This window comes from Sarcophilus harrisii, chromosome 2, assembly GCF_902635505.1.
Source record: "Sarcophilus harrisii chromosome 2, mSarHar1.11, whole genome shotgun sequence".
Taxonomy (NCBI): Eukaryota; Metazoa; Chordata; class Mammalia; order Dasyuromorphia; family Dasyuridae; genus Sarcophilus; species Sarcophilus harrisii.
This window is the reverse complement of record NC_045427.1, coordinates 150,515,033-150,538,756: the sequence shown is the minus strand read 5'-3', so window position 1 is coordinate 150,538,756 and position 23,724 is coordinate 150,515,033. Positions and strand designations below refer to the sequence as shown.

Sequence of the window (23,724 nt, the reverse complement as noted above, 5' to 3'; positions counted from 1 at the left end):
TGCAGGTAAATTTAGTCAACATGGCAAGTTGTGATGACTGTTGTCCCTGGTACATAGCATGGGGATGTCAGTGTATGGCTTGAGGAAGGCAGAATAAACAACTCTTGCCAATTGTGCCCCACTCTTCAGAGAGGTGTGGAACACTTGAAGAGAGAGTTCCATACCAATGGGTTTTGGAACTTGGTTGCAAAGTTGTATGACTTTATTCTGAAGAAATAAAAAATAAAATGGCCTTTTCCTTCCCTCCTGGGTTTCTAAGACACAATTTTCTCACCTGATTCTCTTCTTAGAACTGTCTGGTCAGCCTTTTTCAATCTTCTTTACTGGATCATCATTTGTATTCCATTTGCTCTGTGTTGTTTGTATTCTTATATGTACACTTTGATTTTTGTTTTGTCTTCAAATTGGGTAGATTGGTTTCTTTGATAACAGGGATTCTTTTTTGGACCCTTTTTTCTTACCTCTTTATATACCCTCTTTTTGTGTTTTTTAATAGCTCCTACAGGTTCAATTACAATTCCTATGCCGATGACTCTCACGTCTACATAATTATCAATCTTCTCTCCTAATCTCCAGCCCCATATCATTAACTTCCTGCTGGATGTTTCCACCTGGATATCAAATAAACATTTTATAGATTTAGTGATTTAGAGAAGCGATATCAGAGGCCATCTATTCCAGCCCTTTCATTTATAGTTTAGGAAACTTACAGATAAGAAAATGGTCCCACAGAGAGTAAATGACAGAGAAGGGCAGCTACATGGTGCAGGAGATACAGTGTCAGGACTCTCATCAGGAAGACACCTATTCCAGACTTCAAATTTGACCTCAGACAGCTGACTAGCTGTGTGACCCTGAACAAGTCAGTTTAAAATGAGTTGGAGAAGGAATTGGCAAACCACTGCAATGTCTTTGCTAAGAAAACCCCAGATAGGATTACAGGGTCAGACATGATTGAAATGACAGAGGGAGGATTTGAATCTAGGTCCTCTGACTTCAGAGCCACTCTTGTTTCTATTTTGTCATACTACTTCAATGTGGAAAGAATATGGAATTCATAATCTTTTCTTTCAAACACATCCCTGTTCCTGACTTAACTATTTTTATTGAAGGCAACATCATCCTTTTAGTCATCTAGATTGGATACTTCAGGGTCATCTTCAACTCTTCATTCTCTTTCACTTCCCCCTCCTGTAGCCATTTGATTGACTAGTAGTTGTTTTTTATTTTAGCTTTACAATGTCTTATTTTTTTTATTTTTTTTACCTCTCTCTTCCTCTTGGCTCAAATGGCTTAGCCATTCAAGCATTTATCTCCTTCCATCTAACCTGTAATATTCTTCCACTTGGTCTTCCTTTTTCACCTTCCCTCCTCCCTCTACTGCACCTTTCACATGATTCCTTGTTTTTCTATTCCTAGAATACAGGACTGAATCCTGTCACCCTAAGCTTTCCCTATTGTTTCTAGAATAAAATACAAACTCCTCAGTTTAGCTTTTGAAACCTTCTGTATTCTGGGATCAGAGTATCCCACACTGATTTTATATTACTCTCCTTCATGCACCAATTCCCTAGTGAATTTACTAGCTTGGCACATGAGTGATATAAAACTTAAATAAAAATGGATCTCTTCGGGCTTGACTTATTGACTTAGACATTGACTTAAAAAAACACAAGTTAACACTGTGTTGTATTGTATATTTGTTTTGTTAAACATTTCCCAATTAAATTCTAATCTCTTCTGATATCCCTGCTGTACATGACATTGTCTCTCCATCCTCCTCCTCCTCTCCTGAAAATCCTAGCCCCTTTCAACACTGAATTCTCCAATACCTTCTCATATATGAGCCATTTCTGGTCTACCCTTTTCCTTCTCTATTAGCATTGTCCCCTAGCCTCAAAATTACTTTATATTTCCCTTGCATACATTTATACTAATCTATGTATGTATGTATTTTTTATTCCCCAGTCCTTATAATTTAAATTCCTTGAGTGCAGTTATAGCTTCATTTTTGTTTTTATATTTCCCAATACCTATTATTATCCTTTGAATATAGCAGACTTTTAATAGATGCTTGCCGAATTGAATTGGAATATGTTTGCTGGATTAATCTTGGTCACTGTACGTTTCAACTTCATGACTTGCTCAGTGGTAGCTGCTCAATAAATGTTTTTGACAGACTTCCCAGTTACCAAAGCTATAGTGGGGCTAATAGAGACTTTATTATCTGCTGTGGAAGCGAATGGAAATAAGGAAGACCCCCAGTGACTGCCTTGTTGACAGTCACAGCACTGCACATCCTGAGGCAGAAAACCCAGCACACTGACTTAGAACCCTGAAGCTCTTTGGCATGGAAAACTCCTGTCTCCCACACTGATGAGGCTGAGCCTCCAAATTATCATTGCACAGACATATGGCAAGTCAGGCTGTACTCTACACAGAAAGAATCTGGCATGGGAAATGAAAGCCTGCTGCACTTGAGGTCCCAAGTTTCCTGTCCCTGTTAAAGAGATTTATTCATTGTCTCAAGGCTTTTCAACATAGTAGCCTTGTGCTGAAGGGCCTCGAGTATCACAATATTCCATAATTGCTACACAAAGACAGAACCTTCTCTTATTTTATACAATTAATCACTTGAGTAAATAATATTGTATTTTTTCCTTTGGTTGTTTAATGTTATCAGCTTCATCTTTAGAAGCTCTGAATATTTTTCAACTCTGATATTAGATACTGGGGATACACAGATGCATAAGGCATGGATTCTGGCTTATTATTTAGTTAGTGAGACAAGACTTTTCATAAAGGGAAAAAACAAAAATACAAGACAACATATTAAACACAACATAAGGAATGCAATATAGTATATAGTTCCTTCGTCAGACTGTAATTCCTTGAGAAAGACCATATTTGGCTACATTTATTTCCCAGTGAACATAGACTTTTAATAAATCCTTCTTGATCCTTAGTAAGATAGCCAACAATCTAATAAGGTGCTGTTAAAATTAGGAACAAACGGGAATAATTGCCCTCCAAATCTGAAGATGTTAGTAAACTTACAAAGAGAGGATATTTGAGGTGATGGTTAAAGCCCCTTCACAAAGACCCTAATCTAACCCTTACATTGAGGTGAAGATGAACATAGAGACCAAGCTAGGATAGTTTCTGTCCTGAGAGAAAGACTTCAACTAAAGTCCCAATGCTTTTGCCTAGTTACTAAACTGACTAAATACAGAAAAACTTAATATCCCAAAGGTGGAATGCTTGTAGATTGTTCAAAGAAAATCCTATTCTGATGGCTCATTGTGGTGTCTAGATAATCTGTGTTCTCAAAGTCTATGCCAGAAAACAACCAGTTTCTATCAATCATGAAACATTGCAAGTCCAGGGATCCAGTGACAAACTGTCTCCAGCTAAATGCTAAGTCTTTCACTAGAGTATTAGCTATTAGATGATGAGTTTTTATGGAGGGATAGAAGAGTATGGAATTGGAATTCTGACAATAATACAAAATGGCCCCAGGCCCAGGAGATCCACTTCTACCACTTCAGTAATAATGACAAAATAGCAGAAGTGGGCTAAGGGTGGCAAAAACTATAGTTCTTAGATTTAGAAAATGGAATTTTTAGAGAAATGAGGAAAACTAAGGATAGGTTTCAAAAACTTATTCTTAGAGGCACATAGCATGATTTTCCTTTCATCTTTTTTCTTTGGGACTTCCATTGAACTCATTCATTTCTTCAAGACTCAAGTATTACCTTCTTCTTGAAGCCTTTCCTGAATGCAGGGTCTTTCTCTTCAAATTGACTTGCATTTGATATCTATGGACACACATTCAGAAGTATGTATGTTGTCTTCCCATTGGAATCTAAGTTCTTCAAGAAAAAGGACTGTCTCTTGGCTTTATATTCCTGATGCTTAATATAGCACCTGACATCCAGTAAGCACTTAACAAATGGTTGTTGATTTAATCAGTCTTTTTTTTTCTTTTAAGTAGATTTTCCTAGAGGAAAGCCATATTGTTATAAAACAGAAATATATTTTTAATTGCGCAGCATTAATGTTCAATAGCTCATATATGTGTTAAAATATATAAAACAACACAAAAATTGCAAGGCAAAACCAAATGCAAGAAAAAATAAAGTAAAAATGAAACAAAATCTCTCAAATCATTGAACACAGCAAAAACAAAAAAGTGATTGAGAATGATTATACATAATACACTTCTGTTATTTTTTGAATGTTTAAACAAAGGATAGTGGTTTACTTTAACTTTTAACTGAGTAAACTGCCATGAACTATTATAATAAACCTAAATTTTGTTGCTGCTCACATTATGTTCACTTTCATAATTGTAGCTAGTATGTATATGTATGTTCTCTTGGCATATACATTTCTTCCCTTTTTCACATCTTCCCTTGTGTCTTTGTATAGATACCTGAAACCCCTCACTCTTGACAATACCATTGCCCTGGTATGATTCTCCTCTTAAGGGTTGAGGTTTCTGTTGTTGCTCAAAGGCCTTCATCTGGTGTGCTACCCTATTGATTATCAGTCAGATTTAGTTAACTTCTGGAAAGGGTATTTTTGAAGCAGGTATAGCAAGGACAATTGCTAGAGGAATATTCCTGCTATTTGAAGATAAATTTGCATGCACAAGGTTCCTGGGGCTCAAAGTTGGAGATCACAATTGGTCAAAGAATGAACTTATTACTTCTTGTTACTGAAACTTTATTCTTTTTCTGTGGAATCCTTTTAAAGTTCCCTTAGGTTTTCTTCTGATGCTTCCTTAATGTGTCATGTTTGCTCTTGGTCTCTCTCAATCCCTCACACAGATGCTTCTACCAGCTAGGGCTGCTCTGGGGTACTGCTTCTGACCTTTAGAAGTTCATAGTTTGTTACCTGATCCATGGGGAAGGCAATGAAAGAAACTCAATCTTCCACTTATTCTCAAGAGAATTTCCCCCTCAGGAGTTCTTCAACGCTGGATTTTTTTTACCACTCAATTGACTTGCTTGCTGCTGGAATGCAAACTTTTGAACTGGCTTCTGTGTGATACATAGGCCCAAACAATCATGAGATGTGTCTTGCATAGTGTCTGTCTTCACTAAATCCTCAAAGTGATTTTCTCCTTCCAAAGTGATTAAGTATTTGTTCGCATCTAGTTTACAACTTGGATTCATTGGAGAAGTTTGGGCCTTCTGTTTCTACCTTAATTAGAGTGAAGGTAGAAATCTTAAGTCTTAAATGTTGATTTATCATCTTTTTCTTTTACTATGCAGTAATATTCTAGTACACCCACATGCCAGTTTATTTAGTTATTCTCCAGATATTGGACACCAAGTTTTTTGTTTTGTTTTGTGCTTCTATCATGTGTATGCTATTGAAAGGGATGTTTTTGTGTGGCCAGGTCTTTTCTTCCAACCAATAACCTTTTTCGGAGATAAACCTAAATAATGGATTCTCTGAGTCAAAGGGAATTAACATTTTGATAACTTTTACTGTATAATTCCATATTGCTTTCTAAAATGGTTGGACATTGCTTTCTCAGAAGAGTATTATCATGAGTGTTTTCTCACAGCCATGCCAATTTCAAATTCTCCATCTTGTACCATGTACCATGTACCTGAAAAGGTATAAGATGCTACCTTAGAATGGTGTTTGTTAACATATTGACTTTGAACACTTTTTTTCAGATGACTATTAGTAGTTAATATTCCATTTTATTAAACTAGAGCATTATTTTCCAAAATTATGCTGCCATTTTCAGTCTTATATATAATGCCAAGATGCCATCTTCTGTAGGTGACATAAGCAAACCTCAATGAAATTTTGTGTAATCAGTCATGCTACATTTCATTTCTTTTCTTTCTTTTTTTTTTTTGCTGAGGTAAATGGGGTTAAGTGACTTGCCCAGGGTCACACAGCTAGGAAGTGTTAAGTGTCTGAGGCCACATTTGAACTCAGGTCCTCCTAACTTCAGGGCTGGTACTCTATCCATTGCACCATTGAGCTGACCTGTAGATTTTATTTCTATGTTGCATAGTATTACTTTAGCACGTTTCATCTGAAAGTCTTGGAGCAGGTTATGAATATTAACTAATTAAACTTCACAAAACCCTAGTGACCTTGGAAAAAGATATCGAGGATCAGTTCACCTACTTCTGAAATGCAGTCACCTCAAGGGAGGAATGTGGCAGCTGCTTAATATTGCACTGCAATACTACATAACACTTTAGTTGAGTTAATTACTATTTGTAGTTAGTAATTGCCATGAATATTAGGCCTTCAAATATTTAAGTCACCTGTATCTTGAGTTCATTACAAATCCAATTTGTTTCTTTAGTATTTGGGAAAGAAAAAAGTCTTAGGTTATATTTTTTATAACATTTTCTGGTATTGTGTTACTTAAAATGGGAAAGTGCCATATTTGAAAAAAAAATGTAATATTTGAACTTGAGATATGATTTATCTATCTCTTTTAGATTCAAACATATGTTTCTGCTATCTTGTGGAAACTGGAATCCTTATGTAGGAAATATAGATCAGTTCCACTGACTGATTCCTCTCTTGACAGTCAAATATAATTTGATTAGATAAGAAAAGTTCAAATGACTGGGAAAATTTTACATTTTATTTTCCTTAAATGATTTCCCTCTATTTTAAAGGGGTTCTCTTGATTTCTCCTTCTCTTCTTTTGACAGAAATATGCTAGAGGTAGCTCTTCATCTTATCCTCAATTTAATAATTCCTTTTTTTCTGCTCTCCATTAATTCCATTGGGATTTCATTTTTCTTTTATTGGTCTTCTCTTACTTCTTTGACATTTCTTTTTAAGAAAGAAATGTTAAAGAATTGGTATCCAGTGTCCATTTGGGGCTCAGAAAGACACCCATTCTATTTGGCAGCATTAATCATTAAAAGAAATGGAAAAGCAGAAAGAAGAGAGAATCTAAGAGGTGTTTCTGAGCCTAAAAGGTGCTCATTGCCACAGTACAAAATAAAAAGACAAAATCTACTCTCAAACTGGCAGCAGATACTGTTGAGCCTTAGATGAACCCCCAGGAACTATATTGCAGCTGCTGCTATACTTCAAAGAAGCTATAGCAGCTGGGCAAAAAACATCCTGGGGTTGAGCTGATCTGAGCCCCAAAGGCAGACACCAGATGTCATGGCTCAGAAATACCAGTGGCGTGAGAAACAGGTAAGTAATAAAGTAGGATGGAAGGGAAGGATAATGAGATAGAAAGAAACAAAATTATCCTCAATGCTGCCCTTTCTCTGATTACTATCCCAATGATTGCTCAGGCTCCAGGTACTGTGAAACATTTACAAGAAAGAGAGAAGGAAGCACAAGATTTCTTAATCAAATAAAGAGATAATACTTTGTTTGTTTTAGCAAAATATATAGGATTTTAAAAATTACTTTGACTTGTAATGAATACACAAATCATCAGAGTAGATAAGAAAAAGATTATATGTGAAATTCTACAGTTTACATGTATAATTTTATGTACTTTTAAAAAATATAATAAATTTAACTTGTGCTTTCAAAGCTGTCCTGTTTGTCTGTGTTTCTTTGTGAACTTTTCTGAATTTCTTTCTGAAGTTTTGTAAAGGATATACTGCCAACTATCTGGAGATTATAGTATTTATTGCTACATTTTTAAAAGTTAAAATCATAAGGTGCTTAAAGCTCTAATTTACGATAACTGCTCTTCCCTTTTGATTTCCAAGCTGAAGGAAAATAATCTCCTATTTAATCCATGACAATCAATATGCCAAACATTTAAATATGACACCATATCCCATTCCTAAAAAGTATTTCAAAAACATTTTCAGAAAGGCAAATTGTTATGAATTCTGATTATTATAAAGTCTAAACTAATGTAAAATTAATATGTTAATAATAATTATATAAATATTGAATTTTCTTTATTTTCTACTATAATTTAGATATTTACCATTTGTATTACATATTGATTTAAAGTGACTTTTTCCCCCCCACAGATGCACTAGAGGATGAAAGTGCGCAGACAATTAAAAAAACAGATGAAGAGTCAGTAGAACAAGATATACATAGTCTGGTAATTGAAGTAATTAATTGAAATATAGCATAGGGGACTTTTGTTATTTACTAGAGTCTATATGTTGATAACAGACAAATTTAGTGCTTATATATTTTAATATTTTATTTAAGTTTTGTATTTTAGAAATGTAAACATACCTCTCCTTTTTGCCTTCTCAATCTATCACCAACTCCTGGGAACTAATAGTATTCTGATTGCTTCCTAAAGTATAAATCTTTAGTTTTAAAGTTAATAGTTCCTAACTAATGAAGGATAATTACATGTGAAAGATTATCTATAGCTCTCCTCCTTTTCAATGGAACTTTGACTATAGCACTTATTACTTGGAAATTTGCAGATATCTAGACAGCCCTTTCCTTACCCCAGAAAGAAGTTGTGGGAACTTTCACTAATACCTCTGTTCTGTCCCTTCCTTCTAATACCAGTATTAGATGCTCAGCAGATTTCCTACTCTAGTTAGTCATCAAGTAAAATATAAATAGCTTGCAGATTAAAGTTGGCTACATAGATTTGGGAATCTTCTCCATAAAGTTTACAGATAACGTCATAGTGATCAGATCATTGGAGGAGAGTATAGAAAGATGATAAATGAGGACCTTGTTGGACGCTCATGCTTAAAAGGTGGAGAAAAAATGTTAAAATATTGGAAATTAAAGAAAGAACAATGAGACAGAATGAGGTAAACTGAGACATAATAGTATCATGAAGGCCATAGATCCTGAAGGAGGGGATGATCCAAAGTGAAGATATAGCTAGAGAGTCCATAATGACACCCTGGTCAGAATGCATCTGAGTCATTTAGTTTAATTCTGGATGCCATATTTTAGGAAGCACATTGATAAATACCTCCAGAAGTGTTTGTGAGTCCAAAGATCAATGGGGATGGTGAGCAGATTAGAGTGTATGTTTTAGTAAAGGTATGAAAGGTGTAATTAAATGTTGGAGATATTTAACTGGAAGAAGAGAAAAATTAAGGGGACATAATCGTTGTCTTCAATATTTTGAAAGTTGTCATATTGCAAAAGGATTTGATCCCTGGCCATAGATGACAGCAATGAGGTGGACATTGCAGCAAGGATGTGAAGAAAACTTCCAACAATTAAAGCAGCCTCAGAATAGAAAAGGCTACCCCAGGAGGTTGTGGGTTCCCCTCTTCTCTCTCCCCGTAGGCCCCTGATTGGAGGCAGATGATAATTTGTTGGGGTTATTGTAGAAATTTTTATCCAGTATAAGTTGTGCCAAAAAGCTTATAAGGTGTCTTCCAACTATGACATTCTGTGATTCTGAATGTAACAAATGGGGGGAGGACAGATTTACAACATTATATTATGGAGTGGATTGTGTTGATGATATTAAAGGTTCTGAATCACTTTTCATAGCATATTCAAGCTATATTATACATTAAATTGACTTTTGTGAGTTGACCTTGCAACCCACCCATTACTGTATTGATGAGAAAAATTTGTTCCCGAAAAACAACTTATTAACACACTTGAAATACTATAACTGAGTAACTGCCTTTATATGGATATGATTTATGTTGGATGAAATGGAAATGTGAAAATATATAGAAATACTATGTATGAAAAAAAGATAAGGACAAATATTGTAATTATCATCAACCCTTCTGCTATTCTCCTTTTAGGAAGAAGATGTTAAGGAAGAAGTCCTCTTTGAACATCTGCCTGAACCTTCTTTGTCAACAAGTACAAGTGCTGCTCCCACTCATGAATCATATGTAAGGTTTGATTAATTTATTTGAAAATGGGTTTTTAGGTCATTTGCTCAGTCAGATAAACAACTGAATAATTCCTACTTGAGTGCCTTTGTCCTTGCAGTTTTTCTTACCTGTATTATTCCCCACCACCAATGCAGATAGCCCATCCTTCCCTTCTAAACCACATCTTTTGTTGCCTTTTCAAGATCCAGCTCAAACTTATGACCTCATTTATTCATTCAGTGAGCATCTATTAAAATACCTTCACCAAGTCTAGAGTGTTGTGATTACTATAATCACGTGTTTCTTATAGGGATAAGAAAACCTCTGAGTTCAAATTCTCTCTGCTACTTAGAACCTTTGTGACCTGGGGTTTAAACTTGTTGGCTCTCAACTTCCTTATCTGTAAAATGAGAGAGTGTTAAGCTGGGTAACATCTCAGGCCTCTTCCAGTTCTAGATTTATGAGTCATGATTCCATGATGTCCATTTCATTCCCCCAACTCAATTGTTAGCTCTTTTTTAGGAAGAAACATGTCTTGGAATGCCATATTGCTACCCCTTTCATAACAAGTGCTGAGCTCAATAAATATATGTTTACTGACTAGAATTTCAAGCAGAGTTTAATGATTTGTGATTTTGTGACATTTCTGTGATGCATTTGATTTATTGGATTTTTAAAATGTTAATGGTACAATTTTAAGTAAATGACTATTATTAAAATGATTTGTGAAAATATGACACTAAATCACTACCATCCTGTAGTACTTCCTCCCATAAGTCTCCTAAGGCTTATATAAAAATTTTATTTCATTAAATATTTCCCAATTATATGTAAACATTTTTAACATTCATTTTTTAAAAATTTGAGTTCTAAGTTCTCTTCCTACTTTTTGTTTTTCTCCCACCCTTGAGAAAAAAGCTACATATTATTGATTATTTATATGTGTATGTACATGACACACAGACACACTTGTATATATATATATAAAACATATAGCTAGATAGATATGAAGTCATACAAAATGTATTTCCATATTAGTCATGTTACAGAAGAAAATAATTCTTCCAAATAAAGCAAGAGAAACAAAGAAAGTGGAAAAAAAGGATGTTTCAGTAAGCACTCAGAGTTCAACAGTTCCCTCTTTAGAAGCAGATAGCATTTTCCAATCATGGGTCCTTTAGAATTGATCTTAGATAATTGTCTTGATCCTGCCTGTGATTTTAAAGGTATTTCCATGTTCCATAGAGGTAAAAGAAAAAGGAAAAAGATAGACTTAAGTATCAAAGATAAAATAATCAGGGCCACAAAAGTTACAACTTGCAAAGACATTGTATTATATGTTGCAAGATGGTATATATGGTTTGTAGGGCATTCCAATGGAAGAGAGCAAAAGAAAAAAAAGTCTTATTGTTGCTATTGTTATGATTGGATTAGTTTATTTAGGAGGCCTGGTTTTACAGTCACTAGGATCCAGAGAATCAGAGTTTTTGAGTTCAAAGTCATCTGGTCCAATCCTTTCATTTGACAAATGAGGAAACTGAGACTCGGGGAGCTTAAATGTCTTGTTCTAGGTGACATGTGAGCAGTATGAGTAGTGCAGGATCAAATGAGATGCTGTTTTGTTTTGTTAACTTTAAAGCACCATGATCTCAGCTGCTTTTATTAAATTCTGATGCTAGATGTGAAACCATCAGTTTATTCATCAAGTAAAATAGGGTTAATGATACATGTAATACTTGCTTCTGTGGTTCTTTTGAGGTTCAAATGAGAGAAAACATATAAAGTGCTATGCAAACTTTAAAACACTATGTGTCATTGTGTCAGTTTTTTATAATTCAATTTAATATTTCTAAAGTACCTACTTTATTGCAGGCATTATTCCTTAAACATCTTGTATACAAATTTAACCCCTCTCCCTGTGTTACTACCCCCAATTTGAACTTATATTTATGGGTTAGGTGCCCAGAAGGCAACTATTACTACCGAGTTCTAAGGATATTTTGTGAGTCCATACTTTTAATACTATAGCTCACTATTTTACCCCACTGATAGCTAAAACCACAATTAGATCATAGCAATGGCATTTACTAAAATGGCACATTAAGAACAATAACTACAAAACTTGGGGCATATTTTTTTTAAGTACACATAGCATTCATAGGAAGAATGGGCACAAACACCTCTCTTCCTTCTTCACCTTTTTCTTCTTCTCCCTATTATTCTCCTTTTTCTCTTTCTCTTCTTGTTCTTCCTTTTCTTCTTCCTTATATGGACCAGGTATTTTTTTAGTGATGCAAAGAAATGGTAAAACTTAAACTAAACAAATAAATAGCAATGCTAGACTCTTATACCTAGGTTGGAGGCTGATCATTATTACCATCTAAATATGAAGCAATTCACAGGGTTTCTTATTAGGGATTTTACATTTCACTCTGGTTTTGCATGGTTTCCCCATAGTTTATAATTTCAAGCAAGTCAGAAGCTTGGACTCCTTTGGTAGTTGATTTTTCCAAGAGTAAGCTCTTTCACTGGACCCAATTATCTTTGGACTTTTATAACTCACAAGATCCCTTCTAAGTCTAGCCATGTACACCTCAAGAACAATGCTCTTTATCATCTACTCAGGAAAAGAAACACAATGCCTACAGAGTCGGGGGCCTAGGTACAAGCTTACCTAGCTTAGTCGGCTGATAGTGGCAGCAGAGTGGGAGAAGATAGCCCAGCTTACTACTTATTTCTTCACAGAATGTCTAGAGACTGGATGCTATTTTCCATAATGGACTTGAATTAAGAGACTGAGCCAGAAGCTGACTCTTGATATAGCACCCTACCATCCTGCTACTATTATTAGGTAGAAGGAGGAGTAAGCAAAAAAATAGTGAGTTCTTTCAGTGTTGTGTCACCACATGGCTAGATGTTAGATCCCCAAAGCTCCTATATGGTTGACCAGGACCAGAAAGGGCAACTCTTAAGCATGTTCCATAGGGAAGCCCTATATTGTTTTGTTGAGCCTTGTAGCAACCCTGTACAGTAGGGTTTGGACATATGAGTTTGAGATGCCTATGGAATATTCAGAAGATGTTCAGTAGACAATTGATGATATAAGATAGGAGTTCATGAGAAAAGTTAGAAATGGATATATTGCTTTGAAGTATTCTGGAGATGATACTATAACCCAAGGAGCTGATGAGACTTTCAAGGTAGGGGGAAAGAAAATATATAGTCTTGAGTAATGGTCACCCTAAAAGGACATCTGTGTGATACTTTATGGACAGGAGAGTAGGGTAAAGTGAGAAACAAGGTCACCAATGCAGTTTGATAGAGAACACCATAGGGATTAAATTAGAAAAGAATTTAAGAATCAAAGGCAAATATGTATCTGGAAGTAGTACTTCAATACATCCTTCCAGTCCTAGACTTCCCACATTATCATTTTTGCAGAATCTTCTTTGCTCTTCCTATCATATTTCTGCCCTTATCCTCTATTTATACTCAGAGGCAGAGCTAGTAGCCAGAGGGAATCTTTGCTCAGAAAATAAATGAAAGCAATTTCCCTTCTTGGCCTTTTTATCATTTGGCTGATAGCAATCAAACCGATTAGCAGACTTCATTGGGATGGATCAGACTGGGTTCAAATCACAAATTTCAGAGATGTAGTGTCCTGATAATCACCTTATGCTACTGACAATATATTATCTAAATTTATAGTCATTGGCTAGTCTTTCCAACAATTGGATATTACTCTCATATAGTTGCTGTTTTAATGATATTGGTAGGAGAAACATATGAGTTTATAAAGATTAAGCACAGAATCCTTATTTCTAACTGAAATTATCACTTTCATTTTAATTTTTATATTACAAAAATGTTTACATTCAAATTCATATGTCTTATATTACCTAATAAATGTGGTGTTCTATTTTGGAAATTCTTTGTGTACTATGAATTTTCTTATGATTATACCAGGTCAGTAGTCATTGTCAGGATGGAGATTTTTCCCAGGCTATCTCTCTTAAAAAGATATTGGACCTTTCAAAAGTACTTATTTCTTGGGAATATGTCATTTTGATTCCAACTACTCTGGTTTTTATTGTTTGACTACTCCCTCTTTCCTATCCTGGTTCTCTTCCTAATTTTCTGATTACCCTTCTGTATTTTTCACAGACTTTTAGTCTTCCTGCTCCCTAAATATGGCTTTCCCAAAAGTTTTGCCTTTTCTTCTCTCTATCTAGTAGTCTTTACGTTTCCAAAGAAGAGGTCAGCCCTATGGCTAATTAGTGACTGAAAGTAGCTGACTGAGTCAGTCATGAGGTTGTAAATAAAGTGGCCAGACTGGGTTGATTTGTAGCAGTGTTTTCTCTTTACTGGAAATATTTAAATAGGAGGAAGAGGTTATTGATGCTAATATAGATTTGTTTAGTTTAGTTGATTTGGGTGCCTTCTGCCCATGGAATAAAAGTAAAAATAGGTGAATTTCTGGAACACAGAAAAGTGTAACTGTAATGCCTTTTTCCCAAGGAGAAAATTCTTTTTGACATGGATATTTCTGTGTCTCTTTCTATTGTTCACTTACCCAAAGAAAAACAGCTGGAGGAGAGTGTGTGTGGTCATCATTATGTGGTCCTTCCCCAGATGGTCCCGTGTCCTGTAGTGGTATTTAGAACTGTTTCTGGGTAGTGAGAGGCAGATGTTAAGGTAAAGGCTGAATCTGTAAAAGCTTCTCAGAGGCAGATCAGTTGCATTTCAGCTCTGTTCATTACTTTCTGGAGCTTGTTCTGAGATCTGAGATGTAAGAGGACATAGCCTATGAAAATGACACATATCTTTCAAGGTCCTACTTATCTGCCAGTACTATGAAATTTTTCTTCATCATTAACATGAAGCTATTTTTCTTCCAAATTCTTGTGGTTCATATTACCTTATATTATCTTTTTTTTTTAAAAATGTATGTGTCTTATCTCCCTTACTAAATTGCAACTTCCTTTAAGGCAGAGACTATGTCTTCTTTATCTTTATATACCATAAAGCACCCAATATTTTCAATATAGTAGGTCTCAGCAAATCATGAACAAATTATAACATTTGTATAATGCTTTAAGATTTGCAAAGCATTTTACTTACATTTCCTCATTTGATCTTTATTTAAAACAAACCTGTGCATTAGGTGCTATTATTTTGCCCATTTTTCACATAAGAAAACTGAAGCAGTGAAAAATTAAATAACTTGATCAAGATCAGATAGCTAGTAAGTGTCTGAGATGGGATATCAAATCAAGTCATCCTGACTTTTAAGTCTAACACTATCCACTGTGCTACCTATCTGAAAATAAATAATAGGGCATAAATTGTAAGTCTTGAAAACTCTTTAGTTTCTACTCAAAAATTTAGTATTCATTGTTTTCTACATTTGTCTCTCTAGTGAGAATGTAAGCTTCATGAACAGGGATCATGCTATATATTTCTTCTGAATCTTCTTATAATTATACCATAGTATGAGTATATAGTAGATAGTATTAATTGATTGATGGGAGTTCCAAACTGAAATCCTAGTCCTAACTTAAACCTAGGCTTTCCCTGTTTAATTCCCCATTGAGGGCTATAAGCATCCAAAAGTCCTTGTTGCTCAGTGCTACTGTAACCTCTCAAACTGTGGGGTCAACTAGTAACATTTTATTATGATTGAATTTATAATGGAAATATTATTGGACAGTTAGGTAAGTTTGTTTTTATATAATATCCTGATTTTTAATATCCATTTGAAATTAGTTTTATGACCTTTATATATTTGAATTACTCACCTTCTAAAATATGTGTATCTCATTAAGTATTCCTCTATCAATTCAAGCTCATCTCAAAATGTGTGCTTCTCCCAGGTGAAAAGTTCACACCTGTACTTGTAATACAATAATGCTGGGATGATGCAAGAGCTCATTAAATTGAGGAAAAGAAATATGACTTGCATTTGGTCCCTTGCCTCTTTTTTGCCCTAGGAAGAGGAAAAATCTGCTTCAGAAGTGTCACTTGATGTTATAAAAACATCTCAAGTCAGCCTAACAATTGATGATGAAGACTTTCGTCCTTTATACAAAGGTGCTTCATCTGCTTTCTGTATCCAGCTGTTTTGTATTGATGACAAATACGAAACAAGGCAAGTATTGTTATTTTGATTTTCTATATAATAGATTCATATTTTATGACAGGTATTGCCATGAAATTCTTATATAGAGTAATTCTAGAATTTAAAATCCCCAAAAAGATATGGGAAAAAAATTTACAGAATTGCACAGTTTGGAAGGGACTTCCAAGGCCATTTAGTCCAACCTAAATCTGAATAGAATCCCCTTTACATACATCCATACAACAAGTGGTTATCCAGTCTTTGCCTGAAGACCTCTAGTCCAGGACAAAACATTACCTTCCAATGCGGTTCATTATACTTCAGAATAAATCTATCAGTAATCCATTTTTCTTCATTTTGCAGGATTTTTATTAGTCTCATCCTATCAGAGCCAATTTAACATCTGAGACAGTCAATATTATGTAACTCTCAAATTCCCTGTCAATGACACAATATAATGCTTCCTCTATTAACAAATAGTGTTTTAGATAAAATATAATTTCCTCTTTTCTACAACCAAAATCGTAGAAAAGAACAAACTAGAACAGTTTACTACATATAGATCTACAGATATAGATCTATATGTATCTTTCACTTTATCATATTCTCCTTCATCACATAGAAAAGTTTTACTCTTGTTGGTCTCCTCTTGTTTTATCTTTGTCTCACAGTGCTGACCACAATGAATTTTTTTTTACAACCACAGCCATATTAGATGTTTATTTACCTTCAACACTGCTCAGGCTTGCCTCAACTTTTTTGGGGTCCCTAAAATGACATCAATCTTACATAAAGTGTTTTCCAGGGACTTTGTTTCCATTTTAACAAGTAACCATTAAAGATGGATGTCTATCCTACCCAACAACATTGGGAATGAATTAGCAAATGGATGAATGAATGAAAAAGCATTTATTATTTCTATGCACTTTACAAGCACAGAGATAACTACTAGAATACAAATGAGATTTGGTCTCAATTCTCATTGAATTTACTTTATAAGAGACAGAGTCAATACATATGGGGGAATGGTGGCTAGAGAAAGTTGTCTGTGAGTATAATAATAGAGCAGTCCTTTGACATACCCTTTCTGGAGAACATGGTGTTTGCTTGATTACAATTCTAAGAGCAAGAGGAGAGTGGGGTAAGATTCCTAGAAATGGGATGGTAGAAAATAGCTGGGGTGAAGATGAGGACATATGATCCCAGAGGTTTCAGAACAGAACAAGCATGGTCTCTTGAGGTCGGGTCTAGAGGTTAGAGCACTAGCAGCAAAGTATAAAATGACTGGGATAAAGATAAGGATACATAGTCCCTGGGAATTCAGAATTAAAGGGAAAGGATCCTCGCTCTTTCTTAATATATTCTGGTTGTGCTCATTATTTTAGGGAGGAGAATTTTCTCTTAACACCCATTGTTCTGTTGATTTACCCAGATTCCCTGCTCATTTTTTACTGACTAAAACAATTAAAAGAATTCAGTGCATAAAAATATTTTATTATGTTTTGGATTTTATCCTCTCTTTAAAGCACTATTTTTTTATGATCCAGAAATGAAGTACTACACCTCCCACAGGAAGAATTTAAGATCATGCCCTATCTGTAGCACTTTTAAAAAGGTAAAATGTGGTGAAGTAGACATCAAGGACAGCCTTGAAGTAAAGAAGGGAAGATGTTCCACAAGGATGGATGGTGGCTTGTAGGGTTTGAACATCATCATCATCATCATTACCACTTATTTTCATATGGGTTTTAAGATTTCCAATTTGCATATTTATTAAATATATACATATATCTCATACATGAGAATACCAATCAATCAATAAACATTTGTTAAGGACCTTCTGTGTGCCAGGCACAATGCTAAGTGCTCAGAACATGAGAGGAGAGCAGATAAGCTTTTGTAAATGATAGTCTCTAGCAGAACAAATCTTCAAAGGCATATAGTGAGCTAAAAAGTACAAAGAACACAAGATTCCACTCTGCTTATATCTGTTGCTTAGAATAGTATTTGATTGTCTAGGGTTTTCCTTCAATAAAGCATCTTCTGAACATATATACATGTTAAGATGATAAAAAATTGATAGATGCAGCAACAGAGATAACATTATTCAATGATCTTATGATTATTAATATTAAGTGAAACATAAAACAGGAAAATAGATGCTTGCCAAATGTATTTGCCACTGTCATGGAGACACACAGACCAAATAGAACAGGAATCTCTTTAGATGGGAAACAACTTTTGCTGAAAAGATAGAAATTGCATTACTGTAATTAGATTCGCCATGTCTAAAAATACTTAGATAAACTTTGTAGTAGATCAGCCAGACCCCATTCCCAGTCACCCAATATCCAGTTCCTTATTTTCATCTCTCTTAACCCTCCCACCCCAAAATTCTGCCCACCCTTTCTACTCCACCCTCGGGAATGCCTTGTGATGTTTTAAAACTTCAAGAGACATAGTTTCTGAGGAATTAATGATTTTATTAATGCTACTGGCAGTTTTATTAATAAAAGAGGATAGTGACACTCTTGAGTGCCAAAGATCCTTATGGTGGTGGACTCATAATTTATATGCTCTTGGAAAAGTAGATATTCCTAAGGGTGACAATCAACTCTGAGAAAATGAGTATTATAATAAGATATGGGCTCATTCTAATTTTTTCTTGTATCATCCAAGTCTTGGTCAAAGAGACTTATCAATATATATATCAAAGAGGGAATCCACTTCTGTCCCAGATCTTCTGACCAAACATAATCCACAAGAATTCACTAATTCTCTCAGCCTGATTGGGTAAGTTTTTTCCAAGATTTCTTACAATGGTTGATCTCTGAATGAGGAAGTGAAAAACCCTTTAAGCCTAATTCAGTAACTGGTTATTAACATAAGAAAGAAAGAATCATTTCTCTCAGCTTGTTTCATAGGGAAAATCTTCCCTTCATAATATATCTCTCCTCCTTCCCCTCTTTCCATCATTTAGTTACTATTGAATCTTGGCTTCCCTTTCTGACACTGGCTATACCTTCACTCATTCCCCTTGGCTTACTAGAGGAGAGTTGGAATACTTCCTAGGCAATCACCACTGAACTATCCATCCTCTCCTCTTCTCCCTGTGTTTATCTCGAAGTAAACCAATCTCCTCTCTTGAATTCCTAACCTCTTTATCATTTCCCTGATTGCCCTTTCCCGAGATTCAGCCTTGGATCATTCCCATCGTTTGCTTCCTTTGCTCCTATACATGTTACTGAAGGAAGATGGAGATAATCATTTCATTATAAATTTATGAATGTAACCTTACCCGAGTGCTTCAGGGCAACCCTTTTATCCTTCTAAAATTCTTCTACTGCCTTTTCAACTCACTATTCCACTCTCCTCTCTCTCAAAATAAGACCTGGGGAGGACATTAGTTTAAAAAGGCCAAGGCCTCCCACCGCATCCAGGGCCATCTCCAGTCCTCCTGATCTATATCCTGCCACTGGATCCAGATGGCTCTGGAGGAAAAAGCGTGACCCGTGACTTTGCACTTCATCTAAACCCAATTCACTTCTATGTCATACCATTACCTTCATGATGTCATAGTCCTCTTTGAGAATGAAGGACAAGCAACAACAATAATTATAGGGTGTCTTCCAAATCTATTTATCCCTCCTCAAACCTTCCATGGCTCGCCTTCCCTCATCCTCTTAGCTGAGAATCTTGCCTCATATTTTGCAGGAAAAAATAGGGTCATTCATTATTAGCTCCATCTTCTCTCCTCTTTCTCATATGGTATCACTTATATACCATCTTCCACTATTTCTTGATTGATGAGGTACCCTTACTCCTCAGTAAGGCTTACTCCTTTGCCTGAATAAGTGATTCCTATTTCATTCCATCTAATGCAACAGATTCCTTCTCACCCTCATCTATCATTCTCTGTCTACTAATTCATTCCTTTCTTCCAATAAACACACCCATGTCTCCCTTATCCTAAAAAAAAACTTTAACTTGATCTTTTCCATCCCCACATTGTTCTCTTCTACCCTTTGTAACTAAAAAAACCTAAAAACTAAAAAAGGCTATTTACAATAGATGTCTTTACTTCTCATTTTCTTCTTAACTCCAGCTTTTGACCTTTATCATTCTACGAAACTTTCTCCCTTTAAAGTCAATGATCTCTTAGTTGTCAAATCTCATAACATTTCTCAAACTTTATTCTCCTTGATCTCTGCAGCCTTTGATACTATTAATCACTATTTCCTCCCTGATACTTTCTTCTTTCCTGATTTTCTGCTTATCTATGAGACCATTCCTACTCAGTCTCCTTTGCTGGATTCTCTTCCAGATTTCACCCTCCAATCATAGTTATCTTTTTTCTTCTCCCTCTTAAAGTTCTTCACTTGTTGATCTCATCTGTTTCAGTGAATTTAATTATCATCTCTATGTTGACAATTCCAAATATACTTATCTTGCTCCTGTCTCTTTGCTCACCTCCAACTTTGCATTTCTTATTACCTTTCAGACATCTTGAACTGGATGTACAGTAGACACTGTAAATTCAGTATGTCCCAAACAGAACTCAATATTCCTCCCCCAAATCTTACATTCACTATTAGTGTAAAAGATATCAATCTCTCAGGCTCACAACCTAGAAGTCATGCTGCACTCCTCATCTCTCCCAGATCCAGTCTGTTGTCAAGGTCTGTTCATTTCACCTTTGCAACATCTGTCAAATTTGTTCCCTTCTTTCCTCTGACATAGTACCCACTCTATGCATCTTACATCTGAACTACTATAATACCCTGCTGGTAGGTCCACCTGCCTCAGGTTCCTCCCCACTCCAATATATACTCTTTTCGGTGACTAAAGTGACCTTGTTGCTCTTCTACTCACTAAATTCCAGTAGCCTGTTATTGACTGCAGGATCAAAACCAAAATGCTCTCTTTGGCATTCAGAGTTCTCCATAACTTAACCTCTTCCTATATTTCTAGTATTCTTACACTTCACTCCTTGGCATGTTCTTTTTGATTCAGTGACACAGGCCTTCTGATTCCCATCATTAAGACACTTCTCAGCTCCAGGCATTTTCTCTGGCTGTCTCCCATGCTTGGAATACTTTCTCTAAATCTCTACCTATTGACGTCTCTGGCTTCCTTTATTATTTTTCAGTTGTTGCCATCATGTCTGATTTTTGGTGACCTCATTTGTGATTTTCTTGGCAAATATACTGGAATGGTTTGCCATTTTCTCCTTTAGGTCATTTTACAGAGGAGGAACTGAAGCAAATAGAATTAATTTAAGTAAATTGCCCAAGGATACACAGATCATATCTGGCTTCTTTTCAGTTCCAACTATAATCTCATCTTCTTCAGGAAGACTTTCCTAATCCTTCTTATTTTTAGTGCATTCCTTCTGTTAATTATTTATATAGTGAGAGCTCCTTGAGGGCAGGAACTTGCCTCTTTGTATCACTAGTTCTTAGCACAGTGCCTGACATATATTAATCCCTTAATAAAGTTCCTTAATATTAAAACCAGAAGATGTATGCTTGCCAAAACATGTTTGCCATTGTTAATACAGAATGTCTAGTGCACATTCCAGATGTAACATGAATTCCTTTAGATGGCAAAGACCTGATGCTGGGAAGATAGAAATTGTATTAATATAACTAGATTTACTCTATTTAAACTATGTTTAGAGAAAAACCTTCATATTAGACAATATAAGTAAATGTCTTAATTCCTCATTAAACAATTTTCTTGCAGGAACCTCAGAGTTACTACTGTAACAGTCCTACAAAATTATTCATCCATTCATTTATCACTACCTGGTCCTGTTCCAGACTTTCCATACTTAAAAACCATACTTTTGCTGCTGCTGTTATCTTGAGAGATACTTACACTGTGGCATCAAATTATATCTGTAGCTTTTTCACCCTGGAATGTCCTCAAGGCCTGCCCACTTCTGTCATTAGTGAGATCTTACTAAATTCTCCATTTTATGAAGAGGCTAGCCAGCTATGATTTCCTTTCTGGATCCTGACTTAACCCTGTTCAAAGTACCTTCAACTCTCGTCTTTTTCTCTGTTGTCTTCCGAAAATTAGAGTGTAAGTTCCTTGAATACAGGGATTGTCTTTCTTTTTCCTTTTATTTATGTGCCTAGGACTTAGCACATTGTAAGTGCTTAATAAATACTTGTTTTTTCCTTTCCTTCCATTATCCTCCTGATAAAACATAGAGACAAGATAAATAACAACGAATGGATAGAAAAAAAATTTAATTGGCATTAGGTTATTTTTTCTTTTCATTAATTTAATATTTTATTTTTCCCAATTATATATATGTATATATACTATTTTTAATATTCCTTTTTTAAAACTTGAATTTTGAATTTTCTCCTCCCTTTCCTTTCACTTTCCTGAGATAGCTAGCAATTTGATATAGGTTTTACATGTGCAGTCATGCAAAACATATTTCCATATTAAGCAAAGACAAAAAAAAAAACAATTAAGCAAGAAAAATAAAGTTTAAAAAAGTATGCATCAATCTGCATCCAGAGTCTTATCGGTCTTTCTTTGGATGTGGACAGCATTTTTCATCATAAGTCTTCAGAATTGTTTTAGATCATTTAATTATTGAAAACAATGAAATCATTGCAATTGATCATTGTACAACATAGCTATTACTGTGTTCACTATCCTGGTTTTGCTTATTTCACCTTGTGTTAATTCATATAAGTTTTTTTTTTCCCCTGAGGCAATTGAGGTTAAGTGACTTGCCCAGGGTCACATAGCCAGGAAGTGTTCAATATCGGAGGGCAGATTTGAACTCCAGTCCTCCTGACTTCAGGGCTTGTGCTCTATCCACTGCGCCACCTAGATGTCCCTTCATATAAATCTTTCCAAGTTTTTTCTGAGAGCATCTGGCTCATGTCATCTTATAGCATAATAGTATTCCATCACAATCATATACCACAACTTGTTTATTTCCCAATTGATGAGCTTCTCCTTGATTGTCCAATTCTTTGCCACCTCAAAAAGATAGGTTATAATTTTTTGTTCCCATAGTTATCCCTTTCCTTTGATATCTTGTGAAGTTTCAGAGATGGAAATCTATATTCCTTTGGGAAGAGTAGGGTATGATATTCTAAGTGAACAGAAGGAAGGAAAGAGAAAGAAGAAAGGAAAGGAAGGAAGGAAGGAAGGTAGGAAGTTTGACTGAGGCATTGCCTCATTTCTTACTTAGCCTTAATCTAATTGGGCACTGCCTCTGTCAGACTGAGACCTGGGAAAGACATTAGCTTGAGAAGGCCAAGGTCTCTTACTGCACTGAGAGCCAGTTCCAGTCATCCTGATCTATATCTTGCCACTGGATCTCGATGGCTCTGGAGGAGAAAATAAGACTGATGACTTTGGACAATGCTCCTCCACTTAAATCTAACTCATTTACATGTCATGTTATCATCCCCCCACACCCCCCGGATGCCATGGTTCTCTTTAAAAATAATAGCCAACACTTGCAATGGTCTTGTGATGAAAAGAGCCATCTACACCCAGAAAGAGAATTGTGGGAACTGAGCATGGATCACAACATAACATTTTCACTCTTTTTCTTGTTGTTTGTTTGCATTTTATTTTCTTTCTCATTTTTTTGATATGATTTTTCTTGTGCAACAAGACAATATTATAAATATTTATATATATCTATATAGGATTTAACATATATATTTTTTATTATTATAACTTTTTATTGACAAAATATATGCATGGGTAATTTTTCAACACTGACCCTTGCAAAAAAACTTTTTTCCCCTCCTTCTC

General features: G+C 35.2%; 1 protein-coding gene across 2 annotated transcripts in view; it reads left to right on the top strand.

Annotated features, from left to right (window-relative positions):
- CFAP61 (cilia and flagella associated protein 61) overlaps positions 1-23,724 on the top strand; it is a 324,804-nt gene that overhangs the window by 81,296 nt on the left and 219,784 nt on the right. For both annotated transcript variants that reach the window (XM_031951049.1, XM_031951048.1), the window contains exons 9-11: positions 8,007-8,083; positions 9,732-9,824; positions 15,797-15,954. In XM_031951049.1, the coding sequence (XP_031806909.1) occupies positions 8,007-8,083; positions 9,732-9,824; positions 15,797-15,954 (328 nt within the window). The remainder of the gene's footprint in view (positions 1-8,006; positions 8,084-9,731; positions 9,825-15,796; positions 15,955-23,724) is intronic.